The sequence below is a fragment of the Syzygium oleosum genome, unplaced genomic scaffold (assembly GCF_021117445.2).
Source record: "Syzygium oleosum isolate NSW1041296 unplaced genomic scaffold, Sole_v2.1 Sole_v2.25, whole genome shotgun sequence".
Lineage (NCBI taxonomy): Eukaryota > Viridiplantae > Streptophyta > Magnoliopsida > Myrtales > Myrtaceae > Syzygium > Syzygium oleosum.
The window spans coordinates 409,564-432,520 of NW_026607509.1; the positions used below are offsets into that span (position 1 = coordinate 409,564).

The 22,957-nt window shown below is 43.5% G+C and overlaps 4 protein-coding genes, 1 long non-coding RNA gene and 1 pseudogene across 10 annotated transcripts; 2 read left to right on the top strand and 4 right to left on the bottom strand.

Annotated features, from left to right (window-relative positions):
- Positions 1–771: 771 nt before the first annotated feature.
- On the bottom strand, positions 772–15,234 carry LOC115674773 (U4/U6 small nuclear ribonucleoprotein PRP4-like protein). 5 transcript variants are annotated; one of them, XM_056302976.1, is made up of 7 exons: positions 15,029–15,234; positions 4,362–4,438; positions 3,350–4,250; positions 2,563–3,025; positions 2,276–2,473; positions 2,104–2,185; positions 772–936 (listed from the first exon to the last, which is right to left on the bottom strand). In XM_056302976.1, exons 1-7 carry the CDS (start codon positions 15,217–15,219, stop codon positions 842–844), a joined length of 2,007 nt encoding a protein of 668 aa, XP_056158951.1. In that variant the 5' UTR covers positions 15,220–15,234; the 3' UTR covers positions 772–841. The 5 variants fall into 5 exon arrangements, with proteins under 5 accessions (XP_056158951.1, XP_056158954.1, XP_056158952.1 ...); XM_056302977.1 differs by having other exon boundaries at positions 780–936; positions 14,962–15,059; XM_056302978.1 differs by lacking the exon at positions 15,029–15,234 and adding an exon at positions 4,676–4,742 and having other exon boundaries at positions 780–936.
- Positions 6,086–9,175, top strand: LOC115669346 (probable inactive purple acid phosphatase 16). Of its 2 annotated transcripts, none has more exons than XM_056302982.1 (5): positions 6,086–6,514; positions 7,078–7,302; positions 7,615–7,882; positions 8,159–8,327; positions 8,779–9,175. In XM_056302982.1, the coding sequence occupies exons 1-5, from the start codon at positions 6,196–6,198 to the stop codon at positions 8,989–8,991; spliced, it is 1,194 nt and encodes a 397-aa protein (XP_056158957.1). In that variant the 5' UTR covers positions 6,086–6,195; the 3' UTR covers positions 8,992–9,175. The 2 variants fall into 2 exon arrangements, with proteins under 2 accessions (XP_056158957.1, XP_056158956.1); XM_056302981.1 differs by having other exon boundaries at positions 6,089–6,514; positions 7,612–7,882.
- LOC130134935 (glucan endo-1,3-beta-glucosidase, basic isoform-like) lies at positions 9,738–11,846 on the bottom strand. The gene is made up of 2 exons (XM_056302983.1): positions 11,703–11,846; positions 9,738–10,841 (listed from the first exon to the last, which is right to left on the bottom strand). Exons 1-2 carry the CDS (start codon positions 11,776–11,778, stop codon positions 9,901–9,903), a joined length of 1,017 nt encoding a protein of 338 aa, XP_056158958.1. The 5' UTR covers positions 11,779–11,846; the 3' UTR covers positions 9,738–9,900.
- On the bottom strand, positions 12,931–13,709 carry LOC130134936 (uncharacterized). Its single transcript, XR_008814458.1, has 2 exons — positions 13,377–13,709; positions 12,931–13,079 (listed from the first exon to the last, which is right to left on the bottom strand). It is a non-coding gene; the product is annotated as an uncharacterized LOC130134936 (long non-coding RNA).
- A 521-nt stretch (positions 15,235–15,755) lies between the features above and the next one.
- LOC115668350 (probable inactive purple acid phosphatase 16) lies at positions 15,756–19,288 on the top strand (annotated as a pseudogene).
- A 490-nt stretch (positions 19,289–19,778) lies between these two features.
- LOC115667462 (glucan endo-1,3-beta-glucosidase, basic isoform-like) lies at positions 19,779–21,845 on the bottom strand. Its single transcript, XM_030589038.2, has 2 exons — positions 21,687–21,845; positions 19,779–20,859 (listed from the first exon to the last, which is right to left on the bottom strand). Exons 1-2 carry the CDS (start codon positions 21,760–21,762, stop codon positions 19,919–19,921), a joined length of 1,017 nt encoding a protein of 338 aa, XP_030444898.2. The 5' UTR covers positions 21,763–21,845; the 3' UTR covers positions 19,779–19,918.
- Positions 21,846–22,957: the final 1,112 nt, after the last annotated feature.

Sequence of the window (22,957 nt, forward strand, 5' to 3'; positions counted from 1 at the left end):
GCATTATAAGTCTTAAAACTTGTCACGAAAGTGCAATTGAATCCTAAAACTTTCAAAATGTGCAATCAAGTCTTAAAAATTTCAAAAAGTGCAATCGAGTCCTAAAATTTATTGAGAAAGTGCAATTGAATCCTAAAACTTTTAAAAAGTGCAATCAAAAGAATAACTTAATTGGACTAACTTGACAAGTTTTAGGACTTAATTACACTTTTTGAAAGTTTTAGGACTCTATTGTATTTTGTGACAAGTTTTAGGACTTAATTGCACTTTTTAAAAGTTTTATGACTCAATTGCACTTTGATGACAAATTTTAAGACTTTCAATACACTTATCCCATATTTTTTCAATTATCGTCTCTTGCTACATTAAATCTACAAGTCGGTATAACTTTTCACCGTAGGAGCGCAAGCAAATTTGGAATTTTTAACAAACTAAATTTCCTAATGAGTTCCAATGAACAATGCAATGCAATATATAAGTGAAAGATGCAATTTTCTTTTTTGTTCTATGGCTATAACGATTGGTATGGAAATGAGGAAGCGGTACCTTATAAAGTGTCTTCTGCTTGTTCCTAAGACATAATACACTCCACATCAGAACGTTCCTTGCATCACAGGGTCAAAATATAGAAAGGGGCAGAAACTACTGCTAAGATATTTGGGTAAATATATTCGGGGCACCCAATCAAAAACTATGGTACAAGCAAGCTAGAAACGCTTTTAAACGTGGAAAATAAAGTTGCTAAATATGATGCCTCAGATCTGCCAAAATGTTTACAAACTCTCGACAGGATCAATTTCAGTGCTCCCCCCAAAATAGTACATGCTAACTGAAACCGAATTTAGTCGACATCCATGGCCCGTTCCTTCATGTCGTCGGTACTAGTCCAAAGCTTAATTGTTCTGTCATGTGACACTGTAACGATATGACTTGCATCTGCACAAAAAGTACATTCATGAGCAGTTAGCAGGTCAAGAGGAATCCACATTGAGGGAGGAAATACAATCTCAACTGACATAATTCAACAGTGAAATGCTCTGTTTTCTCTATCCTTGGGGGGATAAATCAGTTTGTCATCACAATACCAACAATTTCCCAATGCCAATTACTGAATACTATGGAGTAACCAGTTTAAGAAACATCCGCATTACAGTAAGTTCCAAAAGGCTTTGTAACAACTGAGCAATCAGAGTTCTCACAGATGCACTTGACAGTATTTCTAGATCACAATAGTCGCCAATGTCAGCCTGCGATCCACAGGATCATGACATTTGCTTTTGAATATATTTACCTATTCACCAGCTCATAAGTACACACATGACAATAATAGCAAATATTTGGTTCCCACATCACCAGGGCTGATCAAAATTCAAGGATCATAATCATGCATTACTGGCCAATTAAGACATTGAAAAAGAATACTCATCACAACAATCAAAAGTAAGTCACAACAGAATATAAATGCTTTTTTCTCTGAAACCACGGGGTTTCAGAGCACCTAACCTATCAATTTATCTACTGAAACTTCAAACACCAATCAATACGAACAATATACAGCGCCACCCCCAAATGTTGCTAAGTCATGCTCAACCACCATCACCTCGTACCATCTAATCTGGCCATCATATAAACATTTTTTCTTTTTTTCTTCAGTGTGGGTGCTGGGCATAGACTAAAAAATTGTATAGACTGCCAAATAACCACTAACCACAATAGTTGTTGCATATTGTTCCCATCCCACCCACTTCATCTCTTGAAACTTAGTGCTTTGCGATTGTTTTTCTTGGTTTTGCGACAATCCAAATGTTTAAGAACCTATTTGCTAAAGAAATGAACTAAAAACTGGATAATTTGATTTACTTCCGGAAAGATTGTCCTGAAAGTAGGTATCCTCAAATTGACAGAGCGAATACCATGGAACCATACAGAGGCTCGGTTCATCTTATGGCACATATCTTGCATGCTCAGCCACGTCAAAATTTCCCGACTAAGTGAGTAGAGCACTTATCATATTGCACAAAGTTTTGCATAATCTACCCTCAAAACCATAAATCCAAGAGAATCATAACTATGTTATGCTTGCATAGGAGTGAAGAAACTTACCCGCGGTGATATCCACTGATGTTATTTTGGCTTCATGCACTGACAAAGTTTTCACCGGCTTAAAGTCTCGGGCCGACCAGACCTAATCACATGCAGACGGCAAAAGTTATAAAAACAAGAACAGGTTTTTCTACAGCAATATAATTAAAGGGTGGAAAGCCAATCTAGATACCTTTGCCGTAGTATCATATGACGCAGTAACCAGAAAGTATCCTTCTTGAGGCTCAAATTTCACTTCCGATATAAGATTTGCATGAGCAGGAATAACATACAATGACTTTTTCTTTCTTAAATCCCAAATACGACAGGTATTATCTTCACCACCGGTGGCTAAATGATATCCATTGGGTGAAAAGCTGATTCCCAGAATCTGAAAAGTGTATGGAAGAGGTATAAAAATCAACAGATGACAATATATTGGCAGCCAAGCATAAGTCAGTAACAATTCCAGAGACTCACTGGCTTAACATGTCCTTCCAAAGCAAGGATGCTTCTACCGGTGCGGAGGTCCCAAACACGTGCAAGAGCATCCAGTCCACAAGATGCCACTAAGGATCCATCCTGGTTGAAGTCTATCCCATAAACACTTCTACTATGGCCTTCTTGAAGAAGTAGTTCCTCACCACTTTCTATATCCCACAACCTCCATGTCTTGTCAAAGCTAGTTGTGCCCACGTACTTCCCTGATGGATGAAATGCAATACGACCAAGGCGATCCAGATGCCCCTCAAAAGTCTTCAAGATAGTTCCTTCAGTATTCCATAACTTTGCAGTCCGGTCAGCAGAAGCAGTTGCTATAAGATTTTGCACCGGAGAAAAGGCCACATCAGTAGCACGTTCTGTGTGACCCTTCAATGTGGACACTTTATTCACTTGAGGCATGCGACATGTGTCCCATAACTTAGCAACTCCACTCATGGAACTAGCAGAAGCAGAAAAAGCTAAGCTAAGTGATTCTCATACAATTGCAAAGTCAATCGCTAATGTTCAAGTCTACCCATGAAATATTATTTGGAAAGCCTGATTCCTAATTCATAATGAAAATGCATAACGAAGTCATGCTCAACACTACTCAGCATGATCAGGGTGTACAGCTATCACATAAAGTCAATGAGATTTCATCCCTCGAGAGGCAATTTGGTTGGTTGAAATGTGGTCCTGGCGGGTGGACAAAGAGCTTCCAAGATTCAAATAAGCACTTATGCACTCTAACACGCATGCATCAAGGAGAAGATAAGCAAATTACCATGTGGCAAGCAGCTTTCCATCATGGGAGAAAGAGCAGCCTGAAAGAGGTCGATCATCACCAATCTCACTGCAATGCAAGGACAAGCTCTCTGCCTTTTTCAATGCCCAATCTATCTCTGCATCCACATCCTCATCAGGGTCATCCCTTCTCCTTCTTGCACGTTCAAGACGCAGTGCAGCCCTCGCGATCGAAAATTTTGCAATATCTATTCTAGCATCCAAAAGAGCTTTAGATCCTTCGGTATAGAATGGATACTGAAGCATCTCTTCCTCGACATCCTCCGGAGCAGCGGAAGCAGCAGCCTCCTCATCCTCATGGGCTTTCATGAGCTTCTCGAGCTGTCCTTCAGCATCTAATTTAGCCATAAGCATCCGCAGCCGGTCCCGCCTTTCCATCTCTCTTTCCCCAAAGAGGGTCATAGGTTCTCCGAGCCGGCGAAGACGGGCACGTACAGCCTTATCATTAGTAGGCACCGCCAGAGCAGCACCGCGCCGCTTCATCATCAGATCCTGCATTGCCTTCTCATGCCGCTCCCGCACCAGCCTGCTCTCCTCTGTAATCTCATACTCCGCGGTCGACCCAGGAACAGCGCCCGCACGCCCCGCGTCATCATCGTCAGAGTCCGAGCCGCTACTGCTTCCAGCCTCTTCTTTCTTGGGCGCAGGAGGCCTGAAAACGGGAGGGCGGATGGGCAGAGGCGCCAGGGGTCGAAGGACCGGAGGAACTGCAGGAACAGGAGCCACCTGAGGCACCGCGGGAGGCGGGATTGCGGGCGGAAGAATCGGTTGAAGGGTAACACTATCGACAGCAGAAGCCAGAGCCTGACTATCCACAGCGGCATCGGTAGACTCCGCGAGGGCATTCAAATCTTCGAGATCCTCTTCAACACCCATGACAGCTGAGAAGACAAGGTTCAAAACGAGGCGCTCATCACAACTGGAAAGGAAGAAAAACAAAAAAAAAAAAAACACCCAAAAAGCTGCTTCAAGGGTTTCTTCGACGGCCGTACCGAATTCAAGAGCGCTAGGCAATCGACTCGATACAGGTCCAACTCGAATCAACACTTCCAGGCGCGCGCGCGCGTTGCTAGTAAACAAAAAAAAAAAACCACGCATCAAGCAGAACCCAAGCAAATACACACGACGCCCTAACAATAAGACGGAAGCTGGTAAGAGATTCAGCCACCCAAAACCCGTCTTTTTCAAGAGCAAAATCGGGGAGGAGGAAGCGGAAGCTGCACGGGGGAGGAACGCACCAAGGTTCAGGAAATCCTCGCGCAGCAACAAAATGCCCTGCTACGTGAGAGAGAGAGAGGGAGAGAACCTCAAAAGATTGTCAGCTGAAGCTTCCTCTCGATCGTAGTGCGCTGAGAGCGCAGTGCAGTGCAGGAGAACGAGAACGAGAACGACGGAGCTCTCCAACCTCCGACGCCTCGAACGTATACCACCTTGGGCTCTCTGCGCTTCCGCGAGGGATCATCAGATGGCGGGCTCGGGCTGGGCATTCTATGCGAAGTTGTAGTTCAGGCCGGGCCAGGTCATTGGTGGGGGGCTCGGGTCGGATAAACTCTTATCTACTCAAAACGAACATGTAGATCCGGCTTGTAGGGGCCTGTCGAGGTCCGATCAGGCCCACGAAGGAAGCAACAATTGCAGGGCTGGTTCCAAAACAAAAAAAAAAAACCGTACCAACTATACTTTGAGTGATAATTCTGACCCCGAACTTTTCTTTATCTCGATAAAAAATACAAAATTTTACTCGAGTCTCAAATCTGGCCCCCGTGATGTGAAATTTTCAAATTATTCGGGCCAAATTTTTGATTTAAGTGAAAGTTTGTGATTTTTTATGAGACAAAAAAAAAGTTCAGGTCAGAATTGTTACTCATGGTAAAGTTAATGCTTTTTTTTGGGAATTAGACCGCATTTGCATGCGCCTGACTCTCGTGTGGATCTTAAAGCCTACGAAAGACATCATATGTGTGATCAAGTTGATCAGTTTTGAAAGCAGCGAATTTCACATTTAAATCGCAGCATACTTTGATGCACGTGAATAAGGTGATTTAAAAGCATTCGCGAAGGTTAGTCAAATCGAGAATTCGAACGCACGTGTTATAAAATATAAGAGAGCATAAAAGAGTTGAAAGTAGCGGGTGATGATCTCAACTCAATTTTTTTTTTTGCGAGAACACTAATAAAGCGATTGACATGATGAATGCGGCCGCGATAATCGAAAATCTTGATGCTTCGGTCTTTTGGGGTCTCTCCACTCAAAGGGTGTAACCTCTAATCGGATATTCCATAGCAGGCATGATCCTCTAGCTGCTAGAGTTGGTCGCCGCTTTTGGCTCGTCAAGGGAAAAAGACATTGGGTTATATAGCACAAATGGTTCCTAAATTTGTATTTAATGTGCAATGTCGATTCTGAATTTTGGCCTAATGTGTCAATGTAGTCTATAAACAATACGAAAATCTTTATAAGTTCAAGGATCATATTGAACATTGGATCGAAATTCAAGGTCACGGCAAACAAATCAAAAATTTTGAGAATGACCTTGCACAATAAACTAAATTTTAGGGATTGTGTGTCATTTTCTCAGAAAATTTTATCTTTCGCCGGGAACTGGCAAAAAACATCCTAGGACGAAACGACGACGGAGGACACTAAAAAACGCAAAAAGTTAAAAAATCTAAGCTTAGATACTCCTAAAAGGTTTAGCATATTCGGTTTTTTCGTGCGTGAGCTTCTAAAGAACGGCGATTCTCTATTACACTTCCCCCCTGAACATTACGCCGACGATCGCCGCTCGCCGGGAGCTCTGCTTCTCTCCTCTCTCCGACGACCCAATGGCCGTATCGCCGGCGGCGGTTCGAGCCTTGATCCTTTCCTTCACATTTCTGCTGTTCCTGAACCTGCGTCCGATCTCGCCTACGAAGGTCGGATCCGATTCCGGCGCGCCCGGCTGTGACGGCGACTACTACCAGGAGAAGTTCAGGCGCCGGGCGTCGCCGGAGAAGCGCCTCCCGGCGAGGCAGGGGTCGCCGTTCAAGATCGCCCTGTTCGCCGATTTGCACTTCGGGGAGGACGCCTGGACGGACTGGGGGCCCCGCCAGGACGTCAACTCCGTCCAGGTCATGTCCACCGTGCTCGACGATGAGGTTCCTGGTAAGTGCTTGTTCGGATTGGGTTTCGTTTTTCTTCTAGCGCGTTTCGCTTCGTGCTTGGCTCGGCCAGTGATTTGGCGAGTGTAGTGGACAGCCCAGATCCCGGGAATTTGCAAGGATAGTTCATTGGACTCGTGCTTTGAGAATTTGAGTGTGCTGTGGTGGGCGAGCTCAAAACAGTAGAATGCGGGTCGTAAAGAGATCGAATATCGAAGAAGAGGCCATCACTGGGTGAATGGCGAATGACCTAGACCTGCGGTTGATGCGCGTTAATGGTGATCTGGACTGAAGTTGGAAACAATAGAGAGAGGGCAAAAATTTTTCGACTTTTGACAAAAATTAGGACGCTGCTAATAATTCATAGGCCTTAGGATCTTCAAATTTTAGCTCTTGCTGCTGCTATTTCCGTGAATCAGCTTCCAACCTGCTAAGTTTTGTGCAGGGCTTTAATTCGTGCGTTTTGCGACAGACTTGCCTGATACTTTGCCCAGGAAGCTCTTTAAAATAGGGACCTGTCTTTTGTCTGATCCACATTCTGACAAGACACATTGAATTGCGTTGCAGATTTTGTTGTGTATCTTGGAGATGTCATTACGGCAAATAACATTCCGATAGCAAATGCAAGCTCGTACTGGGATCAAGCTCTATCTCCAACAAGATCGAGGGGAATTCCCTTTGCCAGTGTCTTTGGAAACCATGACGATGCACCGTTTGTGTGGCCATTGGAGTGGTTTTCAGCCCCAGGCATTCCTTTGATTCACTGCCCTGTTGCAAATTCATCATTTTCAGGTAAACATCGAGGTTTGCTTACGTATGTTAAAGTCGGCAATGCTTACATTAAACTGCAAATGTTTCTAATAGCCTGAACGCAAGATCATGGACTGGGATATCTTCACATCGATGTGATAGCTAGCTTGATGGAGTCATCGCATGAACAAAAGAAGCAGAAAGAATTGCTAGTATAGTAAATAATTAGATATAAAGTTGCACGGCGCCTACAGTCTTGGAGTCGAATTAACTCGAAAAATGATCTCGTCTTGCAGATACGTGATTTATGTGTTGGTCGTATTTATGCGTGATTTTTCCGTGTGTGATTAGGAGATTGCAGCTTCAGAGGAACACAGCGTTTGCAGCTCATGAAGAATGAGATAGAGCAGAATGCACTGTCCTATTCTAGTAAGGGTCCAGAGGATCTTTGGCCAAGCATATCCAATTACGTCCTTCAGATCTCGATAACGGATAATCCTCAGTCCCCTGTAGCGTACCTTTACTTTCTCGATTCTGGTGGTGGATCCTATCCAGAAGTAATATCAAAAGCCCAATCCGAATGGTTCAATAACCGATCTCTACAGATCAACCCAGATTCAAGGTACAAAGAAATGATGGCAGAACTTTTATTTATTTCGTATGCACCTATTACTATTACTCATAAACTGAACTTATCCAGTTAATTTTCCCTGGTTTCCAGGAAGAAGCAATCGCGAACGCTGATAATCATATTTCTGTTGCAAAGAAATTTTTTTCTTTTTTTCTTTATAAAAAGATGGAGAAACTGTATAACGAGTGAGCAATTCGATGTTGGTTAGAATATGTATAAACTCTTTCTCCAGTTTTGTTGGGAAAAACAATTTATCACGTGGCACAGGGTACCAGAGTTGATATTTTGGCATATACCTAGTAAAGCTTACGAAAAGGTGGCTCCATGGATCGGTGTACGTAAGCCTTGTGTGGGCTCGATCAACAAGGAGACAGTTGCTTCTCAAGAAGCTGAAGCAGGGATAATGGAAATTCTTGAAAAGCGGCCTTCTGTCAAGGTAATTAATGCCACAAATTGGTTTGTTCATTGATACTTTGACGATCATCTGCTGAGCTGCTTTTATCACCTTGGTTTTTAGGCTTTGTCAACATGCAAGTATTATCTTTAAGCAAGACAGCCATTGAAACAAAAAAAAAAAAAAAGCGGCAACGCTAGATGCTTCAACCACTTTCCAAGACTTGCCTGGTTTCTTCTTTGCATTTTTTTTTTCCCGGTCTGCACATTCTTGCTCCAGATATAAATGCATGTGGCTATACACAAGTTACTCCCGTTTGGTCTTGAGTGCTTTCTTAAGAAAAGAGAAACTTGCTTGTCAAACTTCTTTTACACCCAGTGGAAGCATATGCCGCCACTTTCATGCATTAAGTTTGAGATACTTGAATCTTTGATAAACATTCGTTATTTCAATCTGATATGAGTAAAAGTGTAATTTTTTGTCACGATGGCAGGCAGTATTTGTTGGACACAACCATGGATTGGACTGGTGCTGCCCCTACAAGAAGCTGTGGCTATGCTTTGCCAGGCATACTGGGTATGGTGGCTATGGCAATTGGGCTAGAGGCGCGAGAATTATTGAGATAAATCAACACCCTTTCTCTATCAAGTCTTGGATAAGGATGGAGAATCACGACGTACACAGTGAAGTCCATTTGAGTTCTTAAAAGCGTTCGGTGTACAGTGAGAAAAAAAGCCACGTGATAAAGGACAGTATTCTCATGTACAAATGTGTCTAGCTCTTATAGAGAATGTATAGAATAATAAATTGTTGATTATATCTTGCTGGTTACCCATTCACGATAACCTCGATCACAATATATAACCCATTTCGATGCCTGAAGAGTAAAATCCTTGCAATCATTTGTAATTGAGTTCTAACTCCTCCAAGCTTAGTGTAATATCAATTCATCAAACGGCAGAACAAATTTCCATCAGTGCAGCTAGGCAATTTTGTTTCCATTCGCACACCCTACGAGCTTCTAGAACTACGCCCTTTCCAATGTAAGGACGGTGATGGGAAAAAATCTAGCCTGCTGCACTGTGGAGTGTGGACTCCTAATATCAAACTGAGTTTCCATGCAGCCACAGATCGACCAAGGACGGTGATAGGAAAAAATCTAGCCTGCTGCGCTGTGCAGTGTGGACTCCTAATATCAAACTGAGTTTCCATGCAGCCACAGATCGACCACTATTCTTTGTCTTGTAATAGAGGGTTGTCCTGAAACAAGATGCTGTGCGTTATACCTGCGTTACAGCTATCAAATTATGCTTTTGGAGGTTGGAATCCATTAATATCGAAGTTTATGATTATTAACATTCACTTGTTTAACTAATAGTTGATCATGTGTGATGGGTGTCGAGGATAAACTTTCTTAACTAAATACTCAAAATGAGCAATCTGTCATATGCGTTAGAGGAAGAATTATATGAGACTTTCGTGATTTATTGCGATTGCCATTTTCTCTTCTTTCCTGTTTTTGCATGTTACATACTGCAGCAACTCTCTTATTTTAACATCATTGAGCTCACGATAGGTGTGCCCTTATTCCTTAATACAAGTCGGTGTGTACCCATTAGTTGAAATTAATAGGGTATTTTGGCTGTCTATTGGGGAAAAAGAGCCCCCAATGTTTCTCAAGCTCCGGGGTCTTCTGGTCCTCGTCGAACATAGCAAATATGTAAGTTTCGATTGGCTTTCCAGGCTTCTTGGGAGTCCCTTGCTTCACGTGCTGAATCAAATTCGAGTTGTAGATTCTCGCGTTGTCAATGGACGTTGCCTTCCCGCCAGCAGATGGCCAACCGCTCTCCGACACAACCACTTCTAGGGACCCCCCACCGGCTTTCTCTAGTGCAGAGTAAACAGCATCTAGAATTGCGTCAAACAAGTTCCGGTACCCAAGTGGTCCATCTTGCACCACGACCGAGTTCGCCGTGAACAGAGCATAGTCAAGGCGTTCCTGGGGATTGTTCGCATAGCTGAAGTACGGATAGAGGTTGACAAGCAAAGGGGACTTGTTGTTGACTAGGAATTGGATTATAGGATCTAGAAGCGGTCTGTGATCGGACTTAAGTGTGCCCTTCGATGGAGGAGACGATTCTCCTAAGATGATCGTGTCCACAGCTGTGGAAACCTTGATCTGGGCCCCGAGTCCGGCGTTCGAGATGGCAGTCTGGATGTTTCGCATGGCAGGGACGAGAAACTGGGCATTTTGAGAAGAAGGCTGCACTTCATTGCCAACTGCTATGTACCTGAACTTGACATTGCCATAGTTCTTCACATTGTTTTGGACCCAAGTGTTTGCATTGGTTTGGCTAGAGGCAATCCTTTGGAGGTCCTCATTGGGAAGGCCCAGCATGAGCTCACTGTTGGTGCCTCTAAGGGCTTGGAGAGCGGGCTGGTCCGGGCCATAGAGCCGCATCCTGCGGATATTGCGCTGGTTGTAGAGCGCAACCACGTCTGGCCGCGAAGGCAAGTTGCTGCCGAGCATTCCATAGCAAACCCCTATTTGAGCACCTGCATGGAATGGACAGAAGAGTTATTGCTTCAACGTATTCTAGACTCTTCTTACTATGTGAAAGAAAAGCTTGCAAGATCTAACATCGTTAGTTGAATGAAAGTTGTTGAAGGGATAAGTGGTCTTTCATACTGTCAAAGCAGGTTTAAGATCTTGTACTTCTAATACAAATGAAGCTTAGTTTTGTGACCTTACCAGCTATGACTTCAGGCATGGTCAATTCAAATAGTTTTTCCGACCAAAAAAAAAATTCAAATATTTTGGTAAGGCTACTTTTTTGAGAGGGCACAGATTTTCCCTTATATATTTCATGATTTATAGAAATTCTTCCGTAAATTTGCTTCATTTGGGCTAAGGGTAGAATAGTAAACCGCCCATCTATATACCATTCCATCCCGTGCATCTTTGATATTTGAACTGGATTTATCAGCATTAGTGATGCATAGATTACAATCATCAGCTTTGATGAGATTCCATTTCAGGGCCACAAGATACGTCCGCGGGCTGGATCGGCTCTATTCTATGCATAACATAATCAGCACATAAATCTATCACCACAAAGAAAGATGCCATGCATTACTTCCCTTTGTAATTGCTCAACCGTGAGGACAGGTCGGTGTAATCTCTATATGTCACCATGAATGCGAGTCTCAACTTGCTTATATAACTTATCTAGCTACCTCGGAGATCCTAGTTATGAAAGGAGAAAACACAGCACGAGAACACGCACGAAAGATCACGTGATACGAATGAGTAGACATTATAGTCCATTAAGAAGTAAAAAAGATTATATTCATTATCTTACTAACGAAATGAAATCATTGGATGATCTTTCCAGAGAGAGAGAGAGAGAGACGAGCCTGTTGTATCAAAATTAGCTGCTAAAAGAGCCAGTGTTAGCATGACAGAGAATATGGAAGATGTGAATGAAGCCATTTGAGACGGAGCGAGAAAGTTGCAGTTTGCAATCTCGGAAGATGCTCCTTTTTATATAGGGAGATGTGCATTGTATCACTACTTGTGCAGATTTCTAAGTAATGGCACGTGAAGACTAAGCAGTCTCCCTCTCTCCTTCTCCTCGCCACGTCCATCTGATCAAGACTTGATCATTTGCCAGGTCAAGTGCGCACCCCAAATGAAGACATATCTCTCTCTCTCTCTCATCCATGTGATCAAGACTTCATGGTCTGCCAGGTCCAGTACGCAATCCCAATGGAGACATCTTTGGAGTGATCTCCATCTGTAAAGGCTAATGGAATTTTCCCCTCCAGCGACTAAGACTAATTCGAAGTCCCACGAGGTCTACTACCGACTGGAACTCCAAGCTATCGTGGCATGAAAATCATTAGGACTTTGAAAAGTTGGCGGTGGCTAGTGCTAGAAATCAGGACATTTTTCCACGAATGGGAAAAAAAAACACGATGCTAGTAATAACACTAATCAAGAAATCATGTTTCCCTTGGGACACGGCAGCCCTTCGGTTTCGTGCCCGCTTACACAGTAGTCAAGCTATAGTAACGAGCTTATCCTTACAATTGCATGTGGAAACCGAATTCCGTAACGGATGTAAAACTCTCTAAGTAATGCGCTCGCACTCTCTTCACACGTGTGCATACCCACGACAAAAGGATAACTCTATCAGGCTCCTTGTACTCGAGGTGTTTGTTGTGGTTAACTTTTCGCTTTTCTTATATGAACAAGTGCATTGAAAACCTTTTGAAGGACTCCTCAATATCATGATTATCTTTTGAAGGACCCCGTCATTTTGAGCCAGATATTCTTCCGCTTCATGTTTAGCACAGAAAACCTTCCCGTATATGTTGTGTGTGGATCCTTCTTTCCAGATAATCCCATGATCACAGGCCAATTCTAAGACCTCAGATTCCAAGCAAAAACCCTTTCCAAACATGATTCCTAGTTCAGCTTTCTTCTTAACGGGTGCCAACTTATTTTTCACCACTTCCTCGCAAACCCGAAGACCAGTTGGCCAGTGAAATTGCCGCCCAAAAGTAAATGTCAAACAGATAATTAGAGATAAATACTATTGGAAAATCATAGTGCAAGAAAATTCTCTGTACAAACAATCTTAAGTTAGAAACTGAATTCCGTCAACTAATAAAAACAACACTCTGAAAGTCCAAACATTCTCATAAATACAGTTAAGAAAAAAAAAACTCCATCTTGAAGATCTTGTTTACGTAATCATTCACACAAATATTCAAATAGATCAGCTTTCCCTGTCGTGAGATTTTGGTAGAACCACTGCCAACTGTTCTAAAAGCTTAAGCTGTTAGATGAAGGCGTAGTTTAATATTTAATTACTTTAACACTCTCCTCCATGCTTAGTTTGGTCTTTTTGCCTAGTACTAAGCGTGGACATATTTAATTGGGGAGACAAATGGGGCCTGGAAAGATTGGAACTCAGGACCACCAGCTCTGATACCATATGAGATTTTGGTAAAACCATTGCCAACTGTTTTAAAAGCTTAAGCTGTTAGATGAAGGCATAGTTTAATATTTAATTACTCTAACACCTACAAATCAGAACAATATCGTAATGAGCAAATCCTGTCATACTTCTGCTCCCTTCCAAATTTTGAGAGCCTAACAAAAACATAATAGAGGACGCTATATGCTCCATCAATTAATTCATAGAAATTTGCACTGCCGGAACATATTAATAAATAATACTGATCCCGTGGAAAAAGTACATAGCACTAATTTGAGAAAAATCCTCTACTTCCAACAAATGAGTAAATGCAACTACTAGAGGGAGATTATATATATAGGCCCATTGAAATCCATTAAGTAAATGAACAGGGATACTTATGCACTCTAACACGCGTGCATCAAGGAGAAGATAAGTAAATTACCATGTGGCAAGCAGCTTTCCATCGTGGGAGAAAGAGCAGCCTAACAGTGGTCGATCATCACCAATCTCACTGCAATGCAAGGACAAGCTCTCTGCCTTTTTCAATTCCCAATCTATCTCTGCATCCACATCCTCATCGGGGCCGTCCCTTCTCCTTCTTGCACGTTCAAGACGCAGTGCAGCCCTCGCGATCGAAAATTTTGCAATATCTATTCTAGCATCCAAAAGAGCTTTAGAACGTTCGGTATAGAATGGATACTGAAGCATCTCTTCCTCGACATCCTCCGGTGCAGCGGAAGCAGCAGCCTCCTCATCCTCATGGTCTTTCATGAGCTTCTCGAGCTGTCCTTCAGTATCTAATTTAGCCATAAGCATTCGCAGCCGGTCCCGCCTTTCCATTTCTCTTTCCCCAAAGAGGGTCATAAGTTTCTCCGAGCCGGCGAAGATGGGCACGCACAGCCTTATCATTAGTGGGCACCGCCAGAGCAGCACCGCGGCGCTTCATCATCAGATCTTGCATTGCCTTTTCATGCCGCTCCCGCACCAGCCTGCTCTCTTCTGTAATCTCATACTCCACGGTCGACCCGGGAACAGCGCCTGCACGCCCTGCGTCATCATCGTCCGATTCCGAGTCACTACTGCTTCCAGCCTCTTCTTTCTTGGGTGAAGGAGGCCTGAGGCCTGAAAACGGGAGGGCGGATGGGCAGAGGCGCCAGAGGTCGAAGGACCGGAGGAACTGCAGGAACAGGAGCAACCGGAGGCGCAGCGGGAGGCGGGATTGCGGGCGGAAGGCTGGGCAGGGTGGGTTGAAGGGTAACGCCATCGACGGCAGAAGCCAGAGCCTGACTATCCACAGCGGCATCAGTAGACTCCGCGAGGGCATTCAAATCTTCGAGATCCTCTTCAACACCCATGACAGCTGACAAGACAAGGTTCAAAACGAGGCGCTCATCACAACCGGAGAGGAAAACAAAAACACCCAAAAGCTGCTTCAAGGGTTTCTTGAACGGCCGTACCGAATTCAAGAACGCTAGGCAATCGACTCGATACCGAGCCAACTCGAATCAACACTCCAGGCGCGCGTTGCTAGTGAAAAGAAAACCACATATCAAGCAGAACCCAAGCGAAACAGACGACCCCTTAACAATGAGACGGAAGCTGATAAGAGATTCAGCCACCCAAAACCCATCATTTTCAAGAGCAAATCGGGGAGGAGGAAGCAGAAACTGCACAGGGGAGGAACGCACGAAGGTTCAGGAAATCCTGGCGCACCAACAAAATGCCCTGCTACGTGGGGTGAGACAGGAAGAGAACCTGAAAAGATTGTCAGCTGAAGCTTCCTCTCGATCGTTTGGAGTGCACTGAGAGCGCAGTGCAGTGCAGGAGAACGAGAACGAGAACGAGAACGACGGAGCTCTCCAACCTCCGACGCCTCGAACGTGTACCAGCTTGGGCCTGCGCTCCTGCGAGGGATCACTAGATGGCGGGCTCGGGCTGAGCATCATGTGCCGAGTTGTCTCTCGGGCCGGGCCAATGGGCAGACCCGGCTCGTACGGGCCCGTCGCGGTCGGATCAGGCCCACGGAGGAAGCAAACGTTTGCGTGTACCCGACTCTCGTGTGAATCTAAAGAAACATCAAGCCGTCGTCGGATCAGCGTGATGCAGAATCCCGCACGAGGCTCGACAACTACGAAAGACATCGCATGTGCAATCAAGTTGATCGGTTCGAAATTAGCGAACTCCATATTTGTACACCTGATGCACGTGAACAGGACGATTCAAGCACATTCATAAAGATTTCATTAAAAAAAGAGAAAGAGAAAGAGCATGAAAGAGTTAGAGAAAGTATCGGGTAATAAATCCCGAATCGGTCGTTTTCTGCTAGAACACTAATAAAAGGAGACCTACTAATAAAAGTGATTGGGCGTGATGAATGGGACCGCAATAATGATCGAAAATCCTTGGGCTTTAACATCCTCGGACGAGACGACAACGGAGGACATTAAAAAACGCAAAAAGAGCTGAACATCTAAAGCTTAGATACTCCTAAAAGGTTTCGCATATTCGGTTTTTTCGTACGTGAGCATGTAAAGAACGGCGATTCTCTATTACACTTCCCCCCTGAACATTACGTCGACGATCGCCGATCGCCGGGAGCTCTGCTTCTCTCCTCTCTCCGATGACCCAATGGCCGTATCGCCGCCGGCGGCTCGAGGCTTGATCCTCTCCTTCGCATTTCTGCTGTTCCTGAACCTGCGTCCGATCTCGCCTTCGGCGGTCGGATCCGATCCCGGCACGCCCGGCTGTGCCGGTGACTACTACCGGGAGAAGTTCAGGGGCCGGGCGTCGCCGGAGAAGCGCCTCCCGGCGAGGCAGAGGTCGCCGTTCAAGATCGCCCTGTTCGCCGATTTGCACTTCGGGGAGGACGCCTGGACGGACTGGGGGCCCCGCCAGGACGTCAACTCCGTCCAGGTCATGTCCACCGTGCTCGACGATGAGGTTCCCGGTAAGCGCTTGCTTGGATTGGGTTTCGTTTTTCTTGTAGCGCGTTTCGCTTCGTGCTTGGCTCGGCCAGTGATTCGGCGAGTGTCGTGGACCGCCCGGATCCCGGGAATTGCGAGGATAGTTCATTGGACTCGTGCCTTGAGAATTTGAGTGTGCTGTGGGGGGCGAGCTCGAAACAGTTGAATGCGGGTCGTAAGGAGATCGAATATCCAAGAAGAGGGCGTTATGTGGTGGGTCGCAAATGACCTGTGGTTTGGTTTGTGCGCGTTGATGGTGATCTGGACTGAAGTTGGAAACGATGGAGACCTTGGAGTTGGCGAATACTTTGGAGACCTTATTTCTCATACCAAGCATGCCCACGTGAGCTTAGGGAAATCGAAATATGAACCGACGATATGTGACCCCAACGGATGGAATATCGGAGCAAATCGGTTTTTTTCTTTTAGGCTTGTGTTTTAAGCTGACTCGTTTGTTGTGGGATCAAACGGATTCAAATGGGCTTGGATTTTGGGCCCATTTTAAGTTCTATATATTGTACTTGTATGAGAGATCATTGTGACAAGTAGTTGTGATTGTAAACCTAAATATCATAGTGGAATCCTTTTGCAAGACGTAGCCCTATTCTGGAGTGAATCTGGGTAAACTCGTGTATCGATTTTTCTATTATCCGTGTGATTGTTCTGATTTTGTTTAGGATATAAACCATCAGGAGAAAGGGAGAAATGGTTGTTCTTCTTTTGAAAAAATTAGGACACTGCCACTAATTCATAGGACTTAAGGTCTTCAAATTTTAGCTCATGCTGCTGCTATTCCGTGAATCAGCTTCCAACCTGCTAAGTTTAGTGCAGGGCTTTAATTCGTGCGTTTTGCGACAAACTCAGCCTGCTACTTTGCCCGGGAAGCTCTTTGAAATGGGGACCTGTCTTTAGTCTGATCCACATTCTGACGAGACACATTGAATTGCGTTGCAGATTTTGTTGTATATCTTGGAGATGTCATAACGGCAAATAACATTCCGATAGCAAATGCAAGTTCGTACTGGGATCCAGCTCTATCTCCAACAAGATCGAGGGGCATTCCCTTTGCTAGTGTCTTTGGAAACCATGACGATGCACCGTTTGTGTGGCCATTGGAGTGGTTTTCAGCCCCAGGCATTCCTTTGATTCACTGCCCTGTTGCAAATTCATCATTTTCAGGTAAACATCGAGGTTTGCTTACGTATGTTAAAGTCAACAATGCTTACATTTAACTGCAAATGTTTCTAATAGCCAGAACGCAAGTTCATGGACTGGGATATCTTCACATTGATGTTATAGCTAGCTTGATGGAGTCATCGCATGAACAAAAGAAGCAGAAAGAATTGATAGTACAGTATATAATTAGATATAAAGTTGCACGGCACCTACAGTCTTGGAGTCGAATTAACTCGAAAAATGATCTCGTCTTGCAGATACGTGATTTATGTGTTGGTCGTATTTATACATGATTTTTCCGTGTGTGATTAGGAGATTGCAGCTTCAGAGGAGCACAGCGTTTGTAGCTCATGAAGAATGAGATAGAGCAGAATGCACTGTCCTATTCTAGTAAGGGTCCAGAGGATCTTTGGCCAAGCATATATATCCAATTACGTCCTTCAGTTCTCGACAACGGATAATCCTTAGTCCCCTGTAGCGTACCTTTACTTTCTCGATTCTGGCGGTGGATCCTATCCAGAAGTAATATCAAAAGCCCAATCTGAATGGTTCAATAACCGATCTCTACAGATCAACCCAGATTCAAGGTACAAAGAAATGATGGCAGAACTTTTATTTATTTCGTATGCACCTATTACTATTACTCATAAACTGAACTTATACAGTTAATTTTCCCTGGTTTCGAGGAAGAAGCAATCACGAACACTGATAATCCTATTTCTGTTGCAAAGAAATTTTTTTCCTTTTTTCTCAATAAAAAGATGGAGAAACTGTATAACGAGTGAGCAATTCGATGTTGGTTAGAATATCTATAAACTCTTTCTTCAGTTTTCTTGTGAAAAACAATTTATCACGTGGCACAGGGTACCAGAGTTGATATTTTGGCATATACCTAGTAAAGCTTACGAAAAGGTGGCTCCATGGATCGGTGTACGTAAGCCTTGTGTGGGCTCGATCAACAAGGAGACAGTTGCTTCTCAAGAAGCTGAAGCAGGGATCATGGAAATTCTTGAAAAGCGGCCTTCTGTCAAGGTAATTAATGCCACAAATTGGTTTGTTCATTGATACTTTGACGATCATCTGCTGAGCTGCTTTTATCACCTTGGTTTCTAGGCTTTGTCAACATGCAAGTATTATCTTTAAGCAAGACAGCCATTGAAAACACAAAAAAAAAAAAGCGGCAACGCTAAATGCTTCAACCACTTTCCAAGACTTGCCTGGTTTCTTCTTTGCATTTTTTTTCCCGGTCTGCACATTCTTGCTCCAGATATAAATGCATGTGGCTATACACAAGTTGCTCCGGTTTGGTCTTCAGTGCTTTCTTAAGAAAAAGAGAAACTTGCTTGTCAAACTTCTTTTACACCCAGTGGAAGCATATGCCGCCACTTTCATGCATTAAGTTTGAGATACTTGAATTTTTTATAAACATTCGTTATTTCAATCTGATATGAGTAAAAGTGTAATTTTTTGTCACGATGGCAGGCAGTATTTGTTGGACACAACCATGGATTGGACTGGTGCTGCCCCTACAAGAAGCTGTGGCTATGCTTTGCCAGGCATACTGGGTATGGTGGCTATGGCAATTGGGCTAGAGGCGCGAGAATTATTGAGATAAATCAACACCCTTTCTCTATTAAGTTTGGATAAGGATGGAGAATCACGACGTACACAGTGAAGTCGATTGAAGTTCTTAAAAGCGTACGATGTACAGTGAAAAAAAGCCACCTGATAAAGGACAGTGTTCTCATGTACAAATGTGTCTAGCTCTTATAGAGAATGTATAGAATAATAAATTGTTGATTATGTCGTGCTGGTTACCCATTCATGATAACCTCGATCACAATACATAACCCATTTCGATGCCTGAAGAGTAAAATCCTTGCAATCATTCGTAATTGAGTTCTAACTCCTCCAAGCTTAGTGTAATATCAATTCATCAAACGGCAGAACCAATTTCCATCAGTGCAGCTAGGCAATTTTGTTTCCATTCGCACACCCTACAAGCTTTTGGAACGACGCCTTTTCGAATGTAAGGACGGCGATAGGAAAAAATCTAGCCTGCTACACTGTGGAGTGTGGACTCCTAATATCAAGCTGAGTTTCCATGCAGCCACAGATGGACCACTATTCTTAGTCTTGTAATAGAGGATCGTCCTGAAACAAGATGCTGTGCGTTATACCTATGTTACAGTTATCAAATTATGTTTTTGGGGGTTGGAATCCATTAATATCGAAGTTTATGATTATGAACATTCACCTGTTAACTAATAGTTGATCATGTGTGATGGGTGTCGAGGATAAACTTTCTTAACTAAATACTCAAAATGAGCACTCTGTCATATGCGTTAGAGGAAGAATTATATGACTTTCGTGATTTATTGCGATTGCCATTTTCTCTTCTTTCCTGTTTTCGCATGCTACATACTGCAGCAACTCTCTTATTTTAACATCATTGAGCTCACGATAGGTGTGCCCTTATTCCTTAATACAAGTCGGTGTGTACCCATTAGTTGAAATTAATAGGGTATTTTGGCTGTCTATTGGGGAAAAAGAGCCCCCAATGTTTCTCATACTCCGGGGTCTTCTGGTCCTCGTCGAACATAGCAAATATGTAAGTTTCGATCGGCTTTCCAGGCTTCTTGGGAGTCCCTTGCTTCACGTGCTGAATCAAATTCGAGTTGTAGATTCTCGCGTTGTCAATGGACGTTGCCTTCCCGCCAGCAGATGGCCAACCGCTCTCCGACACAACCACTTCTAGGGACCCCCCACCGGCTTTCTCTAGTGCAGAGTAAACAGCATCTAGAATTGCGTCAAACAAGTTCCGGTACCCAAGTGATCCATCCGACACCACGACTGAGTTCGCCGTGAACAGAGCATAGTCGAGGCGTTCCTGGGGATTATCCTTGTAGCTGATGTACGGATAGTGGTTGACAAGCAAAGGGGACTTGTTGTTGACTAGGAATTGGATTATAGGATCTAGAAGCGGTCTGTAATCGGGCTTAAGTGTGCCCTTCGATGGGGGAAACGATTCTCCTAAGATGCCCGTGTCCACAGCTGTGGAGACCTTGATCTGGGCCCCGAGTCCGGCGTTCGAGATGGCAGTCTGGATGTTTCGCATGGCGGGGACGAGAAACTGGGCATCTTGAGAAGAAGGCTGCACTTCATTGCCAACTGCTATGTACCTGAACTTGACATTGCCATAGTTCTTCACATTGTTTTGGACCCAAGTGTCTGCTTCGGCTTGGCTAGAGGCAATCCTTCGGAGGTAGTCATTGGGAAGGCCCAGCATGAGCTCAATGTTGGTGCCTCTAAGGGCTTGGAGAGCGGGCTGGTCTGGGTCATAGAGCCGCATCCTGCGGATATTGCGCTGGTTGTAGAGCGCAACCACATCTGGCCGCAAAGGCAAGTTGCTGCCTTGCATTCCATAGCAAACCCCTATTTGAGCACCTGCATGGAATGGACAGAAGAGTTATTGCTTCAACATAATTCTAGACTCTTCTTACTATGTGAAAGAAAAGCTTGCAAGATCTAACATCTTTAGTTGAATGAAAGTTGTTGAAACGAAAAATGGTCTTTCATACGGTTTCAAACTTATGATTATTGAATGGAAAAGTGGTATTTCATACTGTCAAAGCAGGTTTAAGATCTTGTACTTCTAATATAAATGAAGCTTAGTTTTGTGACCTTACCAGCTATGACTTCAGGCGAGGTCAATTCAAATAGTTTGGTAAGCCTACTTTTTTGAGAGGTTTCTTCATTGGGGTATGGGTAGAATAGGGAACTGCCTGTCTATATACCATTCCATCCCATGCCTCTTTGAAATTTGAACTGAATTGATCAGCATTAGTGATGCATAGATTACAATCATCAGCTTTGATGAGAATCCATTTCAGGGCCACAAGATACGTCCGCGGGCTGGTTTGACTCCATTCTACTTAGATATGCATAACATATTAAGCACGTAAATCTATCGTGAACCATGAAGAAAGATGCCATGCATTACTTCCCCTTATAATTGCTCAAACGAGAGGACAAGTCAGCGTAATCTCTGTATGTCACCATGCATGTGAGTGGCTACCTTGCTTATATAACTCATACCGCAGAGACCCTTGTTGTGAAAGAAGAAAACACGACACGAGAACACGCACACAGAATCACGAGATAAGAATGAGTAGACCTTATAGTCCGTTGAGAAGTAAAAAAGATTTGATCCATCATCTTAGTGACGAAATGAAACCATTGGATAATCTTTTTAGAGAGAGAGAGAGACGGACCTGTTGTATCAAAGCTAACTGTTAAAAGAGTCAGTGTTAGCATGACAGAGAATATGAAAGATGTGAATGAAGCCATCTGAGACGGAGTGAGAAAGTTGCACTTTGCAATCTTGGAAGAGGCTCCGTTTTATTGAGGGAGATGTGCAATGTATCACGACTTGTGCAGATTTCTGAGTAATGACATGCGAAGACTAGGCACAGTCTCCCTCTCTCCCTCTCCGCCACGTCCATCTGATCAAGACTTGATCATTTGCCAGGTCAAGTACGCACTCCAAATGAAGACATCTCTCTCTCTCTCTCATCCATCTGATCAAGACTTCATCATCTGCCGGGTCAAGTACGCTGTCCCAATGAAGACATCTTCAGCTGCAGCCAAACGAGAAGAAGTTATCTCCATCTATTAAGTCGAATGGAATTTTCCACTCCAGCGACTAAGACTGCTTCAAAGTCCCACGAGGTCAACTACCGAGTGGAACTCCAAGCTATCGTGGCACGAAAATCATTAGGACTATGAAAACTTGGCGGAGGCTAGTGTTAGAAATCAGGACATTTTTCCACAAACGGGAAAAAAATACACGATACTAGTAATAACACTAATCAAGAAATCATGTTTCCCTCGGGCCACGGCAGGCCTTCGGTTTCGTGCACGCTTACACAGTAGTCAGGCTACAGCAACGAGCTCATCCTTATAATTGCACGTGGAAACCGAATTTCGTAACGGATGCGAAACTCCCTGAGTAATGCGCTCGCACCCTCTTCACATGTGTGCATATACATGACAAAAGCATAACTCTTTGCAGGCTCCTTGTACTCGAGGTGTTTGTTGTGGTTAACTTTTTGCTTTTCTTATAGGGACAAGTGCATTAAAAATTCTAAAACTTATCACGAAAGTCCATTTAAATTTTAAAACTTTCAAAAAATACAATCAAGTCCTAAAATTTTTAAAATGTGCAATCAAATTCTAAAACTAGTCGCGAAAATGCAATCAAATCCTAAAACTTTCAAAAGGTGTAATCAACGGAAGGAAACTTTCAAAAAGTATAATCAATGGAAGGACTTGATTGAATCAATTTGATAAATTTTAGGACTTGATTGAACTTTTTAAAAGTTTTAGTACTCGATTACACTTTCATAACAACTTTTAAAACTTTGAGCATCTCAAATTCATAAAGCCGCTGACCAAAAAAGAATAAAAATCTTAAAGCCATCTAACCCATAACATTTTAAAATCATATTAGACTTTTCCATAATATATTCTTAGAAGGGGTTTT

Bases quoted from the DNA above. Each gene is read 5' to 3' on its own strand.
- LOC130134935 (XM_056302983.1), bottom strand. From the start codon at position 11,778: ATGGCTTCATTCACATCTTCCATATTCTCTGTCATGCTAACACTGGCT. The intron at 10,842-11,702 runs GCTCGTCTCTCT...CATTCCATGCAG, and splicing joins AGCTAATTTTGATACAACAG to GTGCTCAAATAGGGGTTTGC.
- LOC115669346 (XM_056302981.1), top strand. From the start codon at position 6,196: ATGGCCGTATCGCCGGCGGCGGTTCGAGCCTTGATCCTTTCCTTCACA. The intron at 6,515-7,077 runs GTAAGTGCTTGT...ATTGCGTTGCAG, and splicing joins GCTCGACGATGAGGTTCCTG to ATTTTGTTGTGTATCTTGGA. The intron at 7,303-7,611 runs GTAAACATCGAG...GTGTGTGATTAG, and splicing joins TGCAAATTCATCATTTTCAG to GAGATTGCAGCTTCAGAGGA.
- LOC115667462 (XM_030589038.2), bottom strand. From the start codon at position 21,762: ATGGCTTCATTCACATCTTTCATATTCTCTGTCATGCTAACACTGACT. The intron at 20,860-21,686 runs GTCCGTCTCTCT...CATTCCATGCAG, and splicing joins AGTTAGCTTTGATACAACAG to GTGCTCAAATAGGGGTTTGC.
- LOC115674773 (XM_056302976.1), bottom strand. From the start codon at position 15,219: ATGATGCTCAGCCCGAGCCCGCCATCTAGTGATCCCTCGCAGGAGCGC. The intron at 3,026-3,349 runs GTAATTTGCTTA...TGCTTCTGCTAG, and splicing joins GGAAAGCTGCTTGCCACATG to TTCCATGAGTGGAGTTGCTA. The intron at 2,186-2,275 runs GTATCTAGATTG...GCATGTGATTAG, and splicing joins CATATGATACTACGGCAAAG to GTCTGGTCGGCCCGAGACTT.